Source organism: Haemaphysalis longicornis, unplaced genomic scaffold (genome assembly GCF_048455015.1).
Source record: "Haemaphysalis longicornis isolate Haplotype H1 unplaced genomic scaffold, Haemaphysalis longicornis Haplotype H1 scaffold_1, whole genome shotgun sequence".
NCBI lineage: Eukaryota > Metazoa > Arthropoda > Arachnida > Ixodida > Ixodidae > Haemaphysalis > Haemaphysalis longicornis.
This window is the reverse complement of record NW_027526203.1, coordinates 395,980,686-395,999,192: the sequence shown is the minus strand read 5'-3', so window position 1 is coordinate 395,999,192 and position 18,507 is coordinate 395,980,686. Positions and strand designations below refer to the sequence as shown.

General features: G+C 47.6%; 1 protein-coding gene across 2 annotated transcripts in view; it reads left to right on the top strand.

Annotated features, from left to right (window-relative positions):
• LOC144155329 ((Lyso)-N-acylphosphatidylethanolamine lipase-like) overlaps positions 1-18,507 on the top strand; it is a 115,754-nt gene that overhangs the window by 19,365 nt on the left and 77,882 nt on the right. Inside the window, exon 1 of one of the 2 annotated variants that reach the window (XM_077686684.1) lies at positions 14,173-14,330. The exons of the other annotated variant lie outside the window; for it this stretch is intronic. Coding sequence (XP_077542810.1) covers positions 14,315-14,330 — 16 coding nt within the window. The 5' untranslated portion in view covers positions 14,173-14,314. Of the gene's footprint in view, positions 1-14,172; positions 14,331-18,507 lie in introns of those variants that run through there. 2 annotated transcript variants of the gene reach the window in all.

The window sequence follows — 18,507 nt, the reverse complement described above, 5'->3', positions numbered from 1 at the left end:
GGGATGACATTTAGAGGTAATAAATCTAGCAGCATGATTTTGAATTGGGGGCGTAATTGGGTAATTTTATGGCGACTCTAAATTGCTCATACGTATCAAGTTTCGTACAAGTGTATGTTTCATAGGCTACAAGAAAACCATGGTTTAGCCGTGACGAGGAGACCACGTCAGTTTACTCTGTATGATGGCCCCAAGATAACGGTATGTATGATTCAACCCGACTTTGGAAAACTGAATTAACAGAGCGCGAATAGTGGATTTCGGGCGCTCGCCCCATACTTGCACGGGTTTGCATTTAATTTTTCTGTATCAGCCGTCTGGAGCAGCAGTGCACTATTTTTAAGTCGTTCTGTGTAATTATTTGGTCAGCACTGGAAAGTGTGCGATGATGAAGTGCGCAGTCGCCTGCGAAGAAGATGACTGTAGATTAAATGACGCCATGCAGGGATGTCGTTAATAAAGATTAAAAACAAAAGATGCCCAACGATTGAGCCGCGTGGAACACCAGAGAAGACCTCCACGGATGTTCATTTTATACTTAGCGATGGCTATGTATACTGAAAGGAGCTAATGACGAGACCTTCGATAGATTAAAATATGAATTGAAAGCTATTTGTCGATGGTGGGAACATGGTCATAAGCTTTAGGAGGCTCGAAGCATAGGTTATAGCAGTTTAAAAGGAAGAATCTACCCCAAGATGAACACAAGTAGGGAATTCATAAAGCCGAATCTTGCACGAACGGCAATGGGGGAATATATTCTACTTAGAAAAAAAAGAAATAAAGAGAGTATACCTAAATGCCACGTGATTTGTGCATAAAAATAGTGTTCTAGCGCCTTACGGGCGATGCGTGTGAACTATCCGTTCTGCATGAAGAGCTGCGAGAAGTTCGCCATTTACACATGTTGAAAATTAGAATCAGGGATACCCCGTTAGGTATTATATTTACTCAACTTCTATAGCGAGCCAAACTGCACGCAGTGAACGTGCGTGAACTGTGACGGCGATCTTGCGTGAGGAACTCTAACTTGCACATTTTTATTTGGGTAGATAGCGAAACAGTAATTGTGACGCCTAGCAGCGGAGTTGCGTGCTAAGCTTTATGAGTGTGCCCAGTCATTGCCTGGCATAGGTACAATGCTTCCCTTGATAGAGTTCGAGAACTTTCCTACCCATTCCTGTCGCCCGAGTCGATTGAAGTTGCAGTTAGGACTGGTCAGAGGCTCATCTAGTTCGATATCTATTGGGAGACATAAAGGCTGGCACGTTATACAGTGCCACGTCGGTCAGGGTGAGCGAATAAACATATCCTGAACAGGCTCACTGCCTTGCACCTCACCCCCACCCCTCATGTTCCCTATTTGGCGTTAGCTAGGCACATCATGACTCGTGCTATGAATAACTGCCAAACATCGGCACCCAGTGCAGGGAAGAATATTTAGTGGCCTTGCATGGTTAGTCCGGGGTGTACGTGGTAGCCAGACGCCCTGATCAATTCGATTGTCGGTACGCTTTGAACGAAAAAAAGCGGTGCCTTGATGTGGTGCAAGGTTTCTCTCTCATAAATGTTATTATTAGGACTTTCGCAATGATTTTATCTGTCTCATGTAGGCGTTTTAGGTTGGTTACAAGTGGCCACCAAAATTTTATTTCTGTGCGTTTGGTCTCACAGGAGCTTTTGATAGAGGTTATATGCCCAATCTAACGACACGATCAATGTACCTGCATTATACAGGGAGAGTTGCCAAGAGTATGTATTCCGGTCGACGGCCAAATGTTGACGACCGCTCCCTTGCCCACCGCTCCCGGCCGATAGCGCCTGGTCCCGAGTGGATTATCAGGCGATCACACTGGCTATCAGGCAATCAAGCAATCAGCCACATCGCGCCTATGTGTTGTACCCACCCGCTGATCGGTGGATGGGGTGTAGCTGCTAGCAGGCTTAGCCTTTCACTAGCTCGGGGATATTTGCTCCGAGTAAGCGTCTTGATATCCATGATAAAAAAAGATGGCTCCACTTCCCATTTTTACCGCATCCGGTGTTATCCTTGAAATTTATCAGGAGCCCATACGCACGTCTCGTTTCTCCCGCTTATACCGAATGGGTACACTCCGATACAGTTTCTCTCTCTCTCTCTCTCTCTCTCTCTCTCTCTCTCTCTCTCTCTCTCTCTCTCTCTCTCTCTCGTTGTATCCAATTTTCAACCGGGAACAAAACTTTTTTTCCTTCCTGTTTCTTTCTTGCTTGCTTGCTTTCGCGTTTCCATTAAAAGAAAGATAAAGGTAGCCGAGAAAAAAACAGCGGCAAAATGCAGCTCGAGGGCTGGCTCCCGGTCAGAAAAGCTGGAAGGCTTCTCTGTCGCACAAGCCAGACAGAGTCTGTTGTTGCTCGTCACACGGCACGCGGGTAGGGGGTAAGGGAGCTAGTTGGTCGCTGCCAATTATTTGTTGAAGGTGTATGTGGCTTTTGCTGCACAGAAAAAGAAGTCTGAACAGGGAATATGTGCGCGCGCGCGTATATGCCAGACTGATCCGTTTTACCTGAGGTGCGTAGGAGTGTACGGATGCGGTTTGTTCAGGAACACTGGGTTGTTTGCATTTCACCTGATAAAAACATGCACAGACCACAGTCATAATATACCTGCCATCTTTTCAGTAACAGTACCAGGGGTGCCGTTAAGCCTGTGCAGAGAGCAATCTGCTCACTACCTCGCCAATAAAACAGGAATATCCGTTAATGGCTGCGATTCATTGTACGTGGCATAATATTGAAACCAAATTAGTTTACACAATGACTGGTGACCACTTACGCGTACTGATAATTTAAAAACGAAAGGCTCAACAAAACCAAACCGTCATAGACAAACTTGCTTTAGCACGTAATGAGTGGTGTTTATTATGTATCAAGGTATTACAATCCTTTAATTTCAAACTTCAAAATGTTTTACGCGCCTAACCTACATCTGGGATATGAGGTGCGCCGTAACGAAGTGCTCCGGATTCATTTCTGCCGCCCGCGAATCTTTACCGCGTGCCGAAATCTAGGCGCACGTGCGTTTTCGTATTTCACATCCGCCCGAAAAACGTCCACCGCGGCAGGGATCGAACCCGCGTCCTGGGATCTTTTCTCATTAGTTTCTGCATCTCGAATACAGAGATACAACATGACACAAATGTCATAAAACTTCTGATACAATTAGGTTAATTCCACGGTTTAGACACGTTTAATTCCGTACTTTCTTAATTTAAATGTTTACTGCCTCCCCAAACTTATTGCAAGACGAACTACCGCTTGACCGGCGGGCGAGGCGTGCACTGGAGGGTTCAGCGACCTATACGGTTACCCAGAATAAATCGCTGCTAATGGCCTTGAATTCACGCCCACTTGCCATAACAACAAGCCGAAAGTGCCGCTGCGTTTTTTTTTTCTTTGTCTTGCCACAACAGGTCGGGCAAATCGCGTTGCGTCATTAAATATAACCGGCTAATGCTAGCTTAGGGGTTTTCGTGGTAACCGGGGTTGCAATGGCAGAAGCCCCACAGCTGCGTGGCAACAAGTCACTTCGTTGCTTACGTCAACAGAGCCCTTATTGTGGCGTTTACTCTTGGCGTTCTTCGAATTGACACGCATCGTGCCGTTAAGACTGTCCGCACGGAGTCTGAAAGCAATGGCCGAAAACAATGCCTGAGCCTAATTATCGTTCTCTATTATTTGCGCCTGCCCGGCCCATGATGCTGCTTACTACGTGTGGAATACAGGGAGGGTGGGAGGGGATAAAAGCATCCGAACAGTCTTAAATCTCTCCCGACAGACCCATGCCTGCAATTTTGGGGCGTTTCAATGTAGCTGCATACTTTATGCAGATTTCACTGTAATTTTGCAATTCCGCGTTGTACGCACGATTCGCTTTAAGCGTATGTAAATACCGGTTGCATATGAAAAAACCCGGTATTTTTTTCTCACTTTTCGACGACTTCACGAAACTTTTGCTTAGGTTGATGTAATTTTATATTGGTATTTTTATTTTGTAGTAACGCTTTGCAGACATACTATAAATAGCGTGTTTTCCTGCGTCGTGAGTACAATGGTCAAATAAAACAAATTATTTGCTACGACTTTCGCTACATAAAAAGAAGTGGTACTGGTTTGCCGTTCACTGGCTCAATAATTTGCAATGCAACGGCTGAGTGAACTTAGCCGTTTCATGCGAAATGGCAGGTAGCTTTTTTTAGAGATCAAAGTATATCAAAGAAATCAAAGTGCCTGTTTAGCTACATTTACGCACGGGGATAACAAATCCCTGCATGCAATGGAACACTTGTGACGAATGAGGAGGCGGGTCATACGATTTCCACCAAAAAAAAAAATGATTTGCGCTGTTGCATGACGCGCTACAAAGAATCCCCCTTACATTGCCTATAAGCGCAGAAGGCACTTCAGGGGTCAAGTCGTAGGCTGATACGCGTCATTGGTTTGCCTTGCTCGTTGAGTGCAATGATTGGTCCCATTCAGGCCCATTGTGGTAAATCCGGCCTAAAGGGTTTAGTTGGAAGTGTATTTACGTACTCTCCCAATCAATTGCAATGCAATCCCACTCGATCACTGCAGTATATGCCACAAATGCCTGTTTTATGTGGACTTAAATGTACACGACAGCTGCGTGCTGCCCAAGAAAGGCAATTTTCTCGGACTGAACATTTTGCGCAAAAGTTGCAGTCAAAAGTAGTTTCCTTTGAATTATTCAACGCCGGTTTTTACGTGAGGCGATGAGCACGGACGAGTGGGCCAAAGCTTAGGTGCTGTGCAATTCTCTTGCCATGGTCCCATTTATTGATCAGAGCACTATTTAATTAAACGATAAAATAAATTTCGGACTGCCGACCCGGCTTCTATGCAGTAGTTACAGCGCTGCTGGTTTATCTAGCTGAGATCCTTAAACGCTCTAAGGGAATACGAGTGCTGTTAATTAGTATAAGGCTACAGCGAACGCCACTATTCCAGAGATACCTTTCGGAAGCGGCTGTGTCGTATCCTCAGATCAAAAACGACTTGGGCAGCTGTTTTTACGCGTTAATGCAACTCTCACCTGTGAATCTTCCTCAGCAGCTTTGCTAATCTCCATGAACATCTGTCTCCCTGGTCTGCGCGTCAGAACAGTTTAGGTATACACTGCATAAAGGTGGCCTCGTGGTGCTTCAACGCTTTGAACGCTGCTCTTGGCTTGTTCAAATACTAGATTACCGAAAAAAAAAATAAAAAAATAGTACATTTTCTTTGTTTTCCTGTTCAGAACGTCCACCTCGAGCCAACGCAATCCAAAACCAAACACCGCAATTGTTTTTAATGCTGGAAGCGTTGTTTTTATCGAACATAGCGCCTCTAGTTTTGCATGTCCGCTTTCTCTTTTGACGAAGTTGTAATGCAAAAACCCACTGACCCACTGAGCGAGAATGCCGGCGTCCGGCATCTGTAGCAGCGACGCGGCTGCCAATCTTTCCACTGACTACGATACGTTTCATGGCGCGTGCTTCTATTCATAAAACACAAGCGATGCCAGCCGCTAAGCAAAGCCTGGGCATGCGCATTGGCTGCGACGCGTTCCATAGCGCGTGCTTCGCGTTGAGGAGCGCGCGCCGCTAGGTAACGCGTGGGCTTGCGCAGGGCCAGGGGGAAAGCGGAGAATGCGGCGGTGGTTCCGACCACCCTTCGGCGTCCTGCGGCAACGAAGCGTCAACAAGCGTGCGTTTCGCTGGTCTCCCCCAGCGGCGCAACAGTCACCATCGAGCCAGGTCGCTCTGCGCGGCAGTACGGGCCGTCCCGATATGGAGTCTGAAACACCTGCGTCGCCGGCAGCGGCAACCTCGGCAGTAGAAAAAGGTGGCTTTTTATGCCAGTTTACCACAGATACTCTGCAGAGAAACTCGAAGACATAGCGCAAAACTCCAATTCATTCACCTCATAAGAATCAATTAACTGTCCTAGAAATTTTTTAAAAGACGATAGTCTTTCTTGGGCTACTTAAACGTAGAAATTTTGGTCTGTCTGTCTGTCTGTCTGTGACTCGATTCAGGCACTCGGCCAAAGGGAAACAGAATCTGCGCAATAGTCTTATATACCCACAGCCAAATCTAAACGTCTCAGTCCGGTGTTAATGTTCACACTTGTCAACATTGTTGAATAAGAACAAGACATTACGCAAATATAAGGCACAAAATCAATACACAAGTGATATTTGCAGTGTTCCTTTATAAAAAAAATATGGATGCTTGGTTTTTGCGATAGCAAATGAAATATTACATCAATTGCATAAAACCGTCGCCTGCTGTTGCCCGCGCTACTATAGCTCCTGGTGGAGTTTAAGAAATCAAACGGCAACAGCAATGAAACGTTCCAGTAGATACGTTCCACGTTCCGCTTGAAACGCTCGTGGAGTAGGGCAACGTGGTTATATAAACGTTGTAGTAGGGTGCCTTGATTCACGCGCGTCTCCGCCATACACCGGACTTCGAGCAGTGGAACGCGGTAAATTTAAATTGACTTGAGCAAACCTCTAGCATGTTATCTTGCATGTTATCTAGCATGTTATCTAGCATGTTATCTTGTCGCTTGCACTCGGCTTCTCTGGCGGCAAATGCTGGGTTCTGCCGCATGTTCTCGGCGTCTTGGGCGAGAATTGCTGGGCCCTGCCCAGCCTGATGCATGCGCTATACCTCAAATGACGTCAGCCACCCTCCCCTTTCGAGAGCAGCTGCAAACCTAACATTCACCCGCACACATTGGGGGCGGGGGTAGAGGGGGAGTTCCCACACCGGCGCCTTATCCATCACGCGGTTCCGGTGCTTGTTTTGTGGTTTTTTCTTTACACGAATACTGAGCGAGCTCTATGCTGCACACCTGATTATCCTGACGCATGCGCTCGGCGTCTTGGGCGAAAACTGCTGGGTGCTGCCTGGGTTTTTTGTGTACGATACGAAATTTTCCGACCAACGAGAGGCTAACAGCTTCGCTGTTAAAAATGAAACAACAACAACCTAGGTTGAACGAACAACACAGTTTTCACTGTTTCATGATTGATTGCATACGCCCTTCCTCACAAGTTAGTTGGTAACAGCGATTTTGCCTCATGCAGAAGAGCCCAGAACTTTTTATTTCTTTAGTTTAAATCAATCCTAAGTGCATTTTTAATTAAAAAGACCCCGGTATCTTCGGTTATCTCAAACATGACCTAAGTTTTCTTTGCGCTAAACAACGCTGACAATTGTGAGCCGGGCCACCGCTGATAGTCGGTTGGGGAGGCCTTTTTTGCCAACGTATGCGTTGTGTTCGTGCTCTTTGCAATGACAGAAATTACTTTTGCAAGGGAAGGCGGTTCCTCGCGAGTTGGAAGCGGCTTCGAAAAACGCGACTAAAAAAAAAAAAGAACTACCGGAGTTCTTCAGGAGGCATGCTTCGCATATGAAATTTTAAAGTATGCACAAGCATGCTGACCGCATGCAAATCTTGAAAGGGTACGTCATTGCATCAGAGGCACCAAGAATGTGGCAGTGGAATGCTGACGACTTATTCAGACCTGCTAGACTTATTAAAGACGATAGTCTTTCTTGGGCTCCTTAAACCCAGAAATTTTGGTCTGTCTGTATGTCTGTATGTCTGTCCGTCTGTCTGTCTGTGACTCGATTCAGCCACCCGGCCAAAGCAAAACAATGCCTGCCCATTAGTCTTATATAGTCACAGCTAAATCTACCCGTCTATGTCCGGTGTAAGGTTCATACTTGTCAACATTGTTGAAGAAGAACAAGACATTACGCAAATATGAGACAGCAAATCAATACAGAAGTGATATTTGCAGTGTTCCTTTATAAAAAAATCAAACATGTTTGCTTTTGCGAAATTAAATACTTCATCAACTGCAGAAAAAGAATTCACTTCGCCGTCGCCTACTGTCGCCCGCGCCACTATAGCTTCTTGCGCCATTTTAAGAAATCAACCGGCAACAGTTACGCAAGGTTCCACTAGATAGGTTCCACGTTCTGCTTGCAACGCACGTGGAGTAGGGAAACGCGGTTCTATAAACGTTGAAGTAGGGCGCCTCGATTAACGCGCGTCTCCGCCGTACAGCAGCGTTCGCATCGAGACACCCGGTTTGGAGCAGTGGAACGCGGGAAATTTAAAATGATTTAAGCAAACCTTTGGCGTCTTCACCTTGGGAGGAGCGCGACGCAAGAGGAACAACACGAGAGGTGAGCGGCAAAGCGAAGGGAGGCATTTACTTCGAAATAGCCGATAAAGACTATCGTCTTTTGACGACATTTGTTTAATTTGCGACGAATCCTATACGTATATGCGTGTGCCCATTCGGATATTCCGGTTATATTGCAAATTCACGAACCCCCAGTATGCCATGAACAGTGGCAGGAAAGCATATTGAGGTACTCCGTTCGTAATACGGCTGCTTAATTTCGCGGCACGCTGCTGATGCATGACTAATGCATACCATTGATTGATTGATTGATTGATTGATTGATTGTAGGGTTTAACGCGCCGACGCAACGCAAGTGATGAGGCACGTCGTAGTGGAGGGCTCCGGATTAATTTTGACCACCAGGGGATCTTTAACGTGCGCCGAAATCTCGTACACACGGGCGTTCTTGCTTTTCACCTCCACCGGAAAAGCGGCCGCCGCGGCCGGGAATCGAACCCGCGACCTCGTGCTCAGCAGCGCAACGCCTTAGCCACTGAGCCAAGCCATGTTGACCTGACTGCGTGCGTGCTGAGGCTTTCAGTTCGTGCTGACCGTGAACAACCATGTCGGCGCTTATGAGGTCGCGGAGAGACGGGCCCGTGAAGTAAAGACAGCCGTATAAATCAACTTCACAGCGCGTCGTCACAGAGACCTGACTGCCGTCCCAATAACGGTGGTTGTGAAACTACAGGCATTCTGGTGGAATACATGCATGTTGCTTCCGATGGCGAGACGGTAAGATTACTCAAAGAAAAGTTTATTTTCGTACGCATAAAAGCATTGTTGAACCTAGATGTTCACTTGGACTTGTGGGCAGTTACGTAAATTGCTTTAATATGCGTAAGTCCCCTGTCATTCAGCAGGGCGTGCAAACGCGGCCGCGTTCACCGCAACTCCTGTGGACAACGCCACGGCTCGCTGCAACCGCACAATCGTTTCGACCCTGACTGGATTTGGAAGGGTGCACAGCACCCTTCCAAATCCAGTCGATGCGAGGCTTTCAAGGTAATGGAGCGCTCATTAAATGCACCGAGCTTGAAGCGCACGCGATACGTAGCTTTGCATCTGCACAAAATGGTGACATAGGCCACCACTGCAAAGACAGAGAAAGAAACGCCACTAGAAGCATGAAAGAACGACATTGTGTGCAGCTGCGCGCTGGTATCAAAATGTCGCCCACGAGTTAAAAAACATTTTTTTTTCAATGTAACTGCGTACGTCGAGAAGCATCTGAAATTAGCATGAGGTAAATGAGGCCCGCGGATGACGGTGGGAAGCCGATTAGCTCAAACATCCTCAATGATAAACCGAAAAGTACTCGCAGGTTCCACCCATGAAAAACGTGCAGTGCGTGGGCACTAGCGTACTTCTCTCATCGATGTCATCAGGGAAGTAAACAGAGAATTCACCGTGTTTTGCCGCGACCGCACGCAACATGCCCATATGTTACGGCATGACGGAGAAGATAGATTAACCGGCGACGGAGCATGTAATTCATTGAAATAAAGGGTATTTATTTTTTAAAATTTTTTCATAGTTTCACACTCAGGGATTGGGACGAAAGCTTTGTACCTGCACTAGAAAAATAGCGGCTGATGGGAATAGCTTGAACGTTATGAGCAATGGTGTCTGATTGCATTCAATATACTGGGAGCCACAGCGTGCGACAAGCTCCGTGAACGCGCAAGCTACTGGTGTATACATCGAAACGTCCTCCGGCGCAACCTTGGTCGAGACGTAACCCTCCGTCGGTATAGGTGCACGCTGCTGCCTTTATCGAAAAATCGTAACACGGCCTCCGGCTCCCTCCCAGGCACTGTTGCGTAGTGCACCAGGAAACGGCATTGCCGCCCTGATTTGCTATCTTTCCTGTAGCCACCTTGACTTAGGCCGCTTTGAAATTACCCCGCTCTATTTGGCAGGGTTGCAAAGGTCCCCCAGTGATAGCAGTAGCCTAAACTGCGGAAAACGCGTGTCTTCATGCATGGGTGCCTTGAGGGATGTTGAAATTCGAAAAAAATCTCACCTATATTCTGATTCGCTACATCACAATGTGACCAGTCAGGCCACAGATGGGAGACTCTCTCTCAAAAAAGAAGAAAGCGGGAATTGGGGGCGAAAACTGGGTTTTTCCTGTTTTTGCCCGCAATGATAAAATTGGTATTGCATAGTTTCAGCTAACGAATACAAAGAAAAATAGTGTTGCCATGAAGTATTTCACACGAAAGGGACGGCAAAAGTCGGAATCTAACTACTCGCCTTAGCTACTTTCGCGTCCCGAGAGAGCGTTTTATGTGTGCTATGTTTTTACCTGAGGTGCAACAATGTATGCAGCTCGCTGCGTCAGCACCTGGCTGTTCGATTTGATGGCTCTGTGAGCGAGCGCAGACCGCGTCGTACGCTTCGTCTTCACTCTCAGAAAGGAAGGTATAGGTACAGAACTGGTGCAGAAGCAGACTAAAAGTGCAGTGCCGACAGGTTCTGCGGGCACGATGGCTACCCGTGCACTGAGATAACATGGTGTGTTGCGAACATAGCAGTACTAAATTATTTTGAGGGTGTATAATTTACGTTAGTCAAATTGATTAATCCCACTAACGTGCCTTTATGGTACACACAACTGCACGTTGTTTAATTGAAATTGTCAACATTGTTCGAAAAAGAACCATTCATGCATACGGAAATTTTGCACCTCTAAATCTTTTGATTGTCGCTGCTGGTGGCGGGATAATGGGAGGTGATGTCTGGAAGGCGATAAGAAAAGATCGTTTGAAGCAAGGACCAACCTGCTCACCTAAAAGGGGAGCTCGATGGGACGATGTTTCGTAGCTTCCTTTTGCTGCTCAAAGCGTTGGGTGGAGAAAGACGCGAGTCGAGATAAGGGAATCACGCGGCTGGGCGAACGCTTTCTGTGTGCTTATGACCAACCATTAAGGTAACTAGGAACATAGCACACCTTTCCTGGACGGGTAGGATCAATCCTACCCGCCGCGGTGGAAGGCGTTGCGCTGCTGAGCACGAGGTCACGGGTTCGTTTCCCGGCCGCGGCGGCCGCTTTTCTGATGGAGGCGAAAAGCAAAAACGCCCGTGTGTACGAGATTTCGGCGCACGATAAAGATCCCCAGGTGGTCAAAATTAATCCGGAGCCCTCCACTACGGCGCGCCTCATCGCCTGCGTTGCGTCGGCGCGTTAAACCCCACAATCAATCAAGGATCAATCCTGCTTGTGCAAACTGCGGACCGCTCCATCAAGTGGGCAGGCACACCCAACGTATCGACGGGACCTTTGGGTGAACCACTGACGACATCGTGGTAATTGTCTGTCCCCACCAAGGCACAGGGTCCCTCTTAACTTCGTTTGAGCAGTTCCTTGTATCGTATCGTGCAATGCGGTTGGCCGCGTTGAAATGTTTTAAGACGAAACTCAAATGGCCTCGAAAACAGTGGTTTAAACGGGCACGTAGGCAGTTTCTAATTTCTTCATCAGGTTAACGTTTCAGTGGTATAGCTCACGCTGATAATCTTACCGGTAAGCTTCTATGATTTAGCGCCGAGTAATAGTGCGTTCAAAAGTATCGTTTCCCCCGCGCTAATCTCCCGCTCATTTAGTGACGTGTGCTGGGACGACACTTGCGCAGATCCGCACGACAGTATTTAGCAGCTCTCTAGCACGTGGGTCTGGCATCATTTGTACCCGCACAAATACAAAGCCAGTGTTAAACGCCGACTTTATTTCTATGAACAAAAGCAATGGACCAGCCGCTAAGACTAAATTAATGGGGCCTCAATCTCGCGCGTTCTATTCAGATTCTCGCGAATTCATGTCCTATACGTACATGTGAGCATTCGGCTACAGTTCCGGAGCTGTCCTAGGATGTTCGAATCCTTTAGTGTATCTCAGTTGCGGGACTGCACTTTGAACCGTTGAACACCCATTTGCAATGCGCATTGGCTAAATGCCACCGAGGACTTTTTTTGCTGCCTTTTTTTGCTGCAATTTTCGCTGTAAACTAGTTTTGGTTTCTCAACAATATGACGGTACATACTGTTACGTGACGTCAATACGAAGGCTACGGGAGCCATGGTAGATGATGAGGTGGATTTAATGGGTGTCGGCCATCTTGGCGCGAGCACGGCTGTGTAACACTGTTCGTCATCTGCTTCGCACAAAAGTAAACATAGTTCTATGCATGATAGTCCAACTTCTTCTTGTGACATATCCCCCTCGGTTAAGGGTGACCGTACCGGTCGAGGCCGTGGGGAAGAGACGACTGCGATGAAGATGAACGATGCGATGACACTGGACAGTGAAGTGCTTGCCGACGCGGTTGAGGATGACTTCATTGATGGTGGCCGGCCCCGCAATAGCGATGTCCTGAAGGCAGCGGCGACGCGTATTCGGTACTCGGGGCAACATCGGACGAGAGGGGTGGGGACACAACGTCGTACCTTCGACGACATTAAAAATAAATGACAACAAAACGAAACAATCACGATATAAGGGAATTGGCAGGTTATCACTATATAAAAATAATTACAGGTGCTTTTCACAGATAGCTACCGGGGGTGTATACGTGTAGTACCGCCTTTTCTTGTGGACTTGGGCGCTGATACGCAACCAGCCAAATACGTGTTTATTTTATCTGCCGGGATTTCCCAGAGGCAAGAGCGGTTTCTCGAGCACAGAATTAAATGTTATGTTTTATAGCAAGGGACACCAGGCTATATTTATAAGCTATATATCTCCAAGATATGCGTTTGCATGGTGCGAATATGAGGCAGTCTTTGTTCAGAGTTCCAGACGCGTCGAGGTCTGCGAAAAACTCTAAAGACACAACAAACCCCACACCCATGTCTCCATAATCAGCATGCCTACCCGCTTTACTTCTTTTTTGTTTTGTTTCGTTTCCACTGTTCTGTTACCGGATTCCACAGGGTTCTTATGATACGTAATACTTTCTTCCACATCTGCTAAAGCCTTTACCACAATGCTCCGGAATGACCGATCGAAGTGGCCAAGTGTGCAAACGCGACGAATGACGTGGCCGATCATTCGTATTAAATGAAAACGGGCATCTGCGTAGGTACATTTAGCAATATGCAGAACGCCATTGACGCCTTACGTGTTGTCCCTGCGCACATTAGCCTTTGGGGTATACGACGGGCAGTGCCTGTGACCTGAAATTGGGTGTGGTTGAGATGTGCTGCCTTGTCTGCTTTGTGAAACGGGCACAGTGGCCCAAGAAGTGTTAGTCACCTCTTCAGTGGCATACCCGTCACAAGCAGGGCTGTTAGCCACGCCAATATAGTGACATAGTAAGCGTGACAGTTGAAGCCTCTTGGGAGTCGCGACACGGCCATCATCATCACATTGGTGCCTGTTGCAGGCAAAAGTGCACATATCATCCCAGGGATAGAAAACAAAGCGAATGCCCGGATTAATTTACGGATTAATTTCCGTACGGAAATATACGGATTAATTTAGACAACGGGCTGATGTTTAACGTGCGCTGAAATCTCGACACACGGAGTCGCGAGTCAACGCTCGTAAGTCGCTCTCGTGCGCTGCGTAAAAGCGAAGCGTGAACAATACATCCAATAACCATTCGGATTTCGCCTCCATCAGAAATGCATTCGCCGTGACGGTCTATCGAAGCCGTGTCCTTGTGCTCTGCAGCAGCACGCCTTAGCCACCGAACCGCTCGGGTCGCTTCACGACTGCGCGCACACTATGTTAGCGGAGTCCTGCATGATTACTTGTTTATACCGCTCTACGCAAGCTGCCAAGTGTCGGATGCGGCGCGCAAAGGGAAAGCCTCTCCGTGCGCAGTAGTGACCCTTCCGGCGAGCCCTTGCCGGCCGACGTCATGCTTCAACCTTGGCAGCAACCGAGCCCCCGGCGCGTACGAGGAAAGCGCGGAGGCGCTGTAGTCTGGGCACGTGGGATTTCCCAACAAGCCGCCAGGCGACCGCGGCAGTATGCGCGCCAGTACTGAATGAACAGCCGGCACGTGTGACGCATCGGATCGCGCATCCCTTGTCAACAGCCCACGAGCGGATAGCGTCTCGATGGCGTCGTCACTCGGTTCGTACGCTTACGCCTGTTTCGAGCATAAATGCAACCACCGCCGCTTGCCGGTTGGAAGCGTCGCACTGCGCCTCGGCGCTGCGCCGCGTGACATGTTCCATTCTGATGTCACTGTGCAGCGGGCTCGGTCTTCGGATGCCGCGAACGAAGGATGACAGCGAGGCTCTGGTACCGCATGGGTTCACCGGGTTATCGTTGTCACAGTTGCTACATGACCGTAATGCTCAAAGAAATGGAAGGGGGGGGGGGGGGAGGGATTCAATTCTTATTTGTGTTTACCTGCCGTGGTTGCTGAGTGGCTAAAGCGTTGCACTGCTGAGCCTAAGGTAGCAGGTTCGATCCCGGCCGCGGCGGCCGTCAGTGCCGGCGAAAAGTGAAAACGCCCGCGCGTCGACATTAAGGCACACGGAAAGATCCCCGGGTGGTCGAACGGTGCGCCTCATAGCACCGGGGTAGCTTCGGAGAGTTAAACTTTGGAGCGTTAAACCTCTAAATTTGAAATTTGATATTTGCGTTTACGGAAGCTCCTATATGTGCCATTTAATGCAGGGTGCGTTACTTAGTGGGCTACTTATGGAGGATTTGTACTGTGCTTGTGTGTGCGCCCCTGCGCTTGGTTTTCCGTCCTGTGGATTTACTGAAGCGTTCATATTTGTAGAAAATCAGAGTGGGAACGGAAATCTCACATATAAGCATCTGTCATTTATGTCTCTATGAAGGGATACATACGACACTGCGTGTGCTGAGTGTGTATGTGCACGTGTGTGCATTGTGTGCATGCGTGCGTGCGTGCGCGCGTATGCGTGCGTGCGTGCGTGCGTGCGTTCAACAACCGAGAAATATTATGTTTAAGTACCGCGTTGTCTGTATTTAGTTACCTTCTGAGTAACGAAGTAACGACTGAGTTATTTTGTGTGAGAAAGAACGAGTAACGCATTTTTGTTACTGCGTAGACCTAGTAAAGGATTTAGTTACTTGTAAGTAAAACGTGTGAATTGTGCATGATAGAACTTCTTTATTTAACCCGTACTTCTGCCTGAAACTAGCACGATTTTAAAACGATTAAAGTGGACTACCGAAGCTCTAAACTAAGAACGTAGTTACAGAGAAGGCGAACAAGAGCACAAAACTTTATATCTTGATTCAGCTTGAAGCTACAAAATATTTCCCCAGCACATTAGTACTCCAAAGGATATAGATCCGAGATCACTACCTGGGTTTGGGTTGTTTCTCCATTCCCGACGATCCATGAGCAGCTCTTTAAACTCGTCCCCGAAACTCGTCCCCGACATTCCTTCAAGCGCTTCAGCAGAGTGGCTTTGCAGCGTGGCCGGACATGCCTTTTTAAGAATACGCGGGAACTCCGCCGACGGAAACTCTTATCATAAGCAGTTACTGTTCCAGTGACACAACGTGCGCTTGCCGTAGTGATGATGCTGCGGTACAGAACAACAAAACCTGCAAGGGCATTATTTGCCTAGTTTGGTTGTCGAAGTAACTCGTTACTCTTAAGTTATAGTAACTAGTTCCTTCGATACCCAACAGCGATTCACAGTCTTAGTTACTTTTTAAGCGAGTCACGAGTGACGATATATAGCTACCTCCTTTTTAGCTCCGGTACATGTTCGCTGCTAAGCTAGCTACGATGGACTATGAGGCGCACCATACGCGAGAGCTACGGTACCACGGCGAACAGTCCCACACCCGCGGCTTCGCGCAGAAACTCGTTACTACACGCCGGCGGTATACGTGTCTGTATAAATGCGTGGATATATAAATAACAGAGCTTTGGATGCCTTGATAAAGTCCCCTTGTCAAAATGTTAGCTCTGACCTGAGGCCGCTACTCACAAAGGCAAGTGTTCTTGTAGACATGTTGGCATCGAACGGAGGCCACTTCCTTGCCCAAAGATTTGTCTACGACTTCCGAAAGATCCTCTCCGGCGCTGTTGGAACACATTTTTTCCCGCCATATTTCGGTTATTTCGTCCCTCGCCGAGTTATCGGTTCGCTCCTACTTCTAGTCTCGTCTGTCGGTAGCCTCTCAGTTACGCTGGTGATCCACAGGTGGTCACTTCTCCGCATTGCAGGTGTGTCTTCCACTCGAATTCCCTGCCTAATCCCAGGCGCCTGTCTGTCATCTCGGAGCGTTATTCCAATCAGTCTTTTCGTGGCTCGTTGGGCAAATATAAGTTTTCTTTTTAGACGCTGAGTACGTCCCTAAGCTTCCTTCCCATCAGTCGTAAGCGGGAATTGCACCTTTCGTAGATCCGCGGTTAATTCGACATCACGTGGGGCGTTGCCTCTCTTCATTCCCTTGAGGGACTTTTCCACCTCGTCTCTTGTTACTGGTGGAACTTCGAGACCCGAGACCCAATCTCAATGCTGTTTCCTCGTCTAACTCTGGTAGAGTGTAAACCTGCATAGAACCTTTTCATTATTTTCTTGGTATAATTCATGTTGTTGTGGCGTATCATCATGTGACAGATCCTGTTATCTATAATGGAACGCCATGATAGCATTTGTATTGCTTTATTTTTAGTTACCTCATATAGAGTCGGACATTTAAACTTAAGACATTGTTTATTCACTTTTTTTCATCAGGAGCCATCAGTGATTTATTTCTCTTTTGCGGCCGGTGCAGCAAAGCTGACCACATTGAAGGGCAAGGATACGCTATAATTTTTCGTGTGGTGCCTGTTCTGTCATTCTTCTAAGCACTACTAGAGGCCATAGATAGGCTAACACGCATGGCTATCGCATTTTCGCCTTCTTCCGAAATTTTTCAGACCACTTGAATGTATCCCTTCAATGCGGATAGACGCTGCGCATGATTCTGAATGAGATTTTACCTTAATGAGGCGCCGAACGCTTCGTAGCGCATGAGTCGAATATTAGCCTCTGAATTGGCTCGAAGAGAGAGAAAATAGCGGCAAAATGGCCCGCTAAACGGCGTCGTCCGGTCGTTGAGTCACGCGAACAGAAGGTAGGGGAAGTGCTAACGAAGGCCGTTTCTCGGGGCGCGTAAGTGTCCTTGAGTCCCGCGTTTGTATCGCTGCCGTGACCGCGTTTCCTTTGTTTTGCTTTTGTGCAGAACAAGCTGGCCGTGAAATCTTTCTGGATTCCGGTAATTGTGCTGTCGCTCGTCTACTACGCCTACCGCGGAGAAAGCGCGCAGCGCCGCTATGCAGTCTTCGCCGCTGCCGTCAAAATGCCCCTCAGCGTTGCTAATGCCGGTTGCAGTTGATGATGGCTCTGAGTGCTGCTTACGAAATTTTCGCTCCGCCCCCTTTCCTCCATGCTCCGCCCAGATGTTCAGTGCGCGGGCACGTGTATGACATGAAGCCCCTGACCTGTGTCTCGTAATTTGATTTACGTCGCTTTTATTTGTTTGTGTGTATCCTAAATGACACTTTTCCAGCTTTATCGGCGCTTGCAGCGCCTAGGGACGGTGGAACCATCTGTCGATGGCTTACATTTCCCCGTTCTGTGCTATACTATAGCTATGCCTCTTGAGTTGTAGATGAAAAGCAGTTTTCGGTAAATCTGCCAATGACAGTGCTGGCTTGCGCTGGCGATGTACAGCTGTGGGCCCATCATAGCCAAATATTGCGTTGCCGAATACTTTTTTATGCTTGAGTCATTAAATGCTCTCGTGTTCAGAGAACCGCACCTAGAGATGGAAAATTTCAAAGCAATGTGTAAGTAACATCTCAACCGTTTTGTTTAAAATCCATGCACCAGGTAGCATGTGTGGGGGTATCACAGTATTTGTTTCGCCATCACTTAAAATTTCATTAAGCATGTAATGCTCTCAGCAGAACCCAAACCACCTTTAAATTACCACAGCGTCAGCTGTTGGTAGGGAGCTTCGGGCTTTCGAGTTGCCTGTAATCCGTTGATTTTTGTCATCGCTCGTCGTCGTCTTTGTCGTCGCGAACTCGGCCAAGAAGCCGAACCAGCTTTGTCGTGTGACCAGAGAGGGGGAAACGCCAGTTTTAAAAGGGCAGTTGTTTTTTCTTGGTGAATGATGCGTACTTATATACTATCAGGGAATCGACTAATTATCAGGGTAAAAAAAAATGTCTTCTTAACTTACTAAAGCGTACAAGTTGGGGGTAATCTGAGTGTCGGGAAGAAACATAGGAGCAAGTATAGAGAGAGAAAAATAAAAG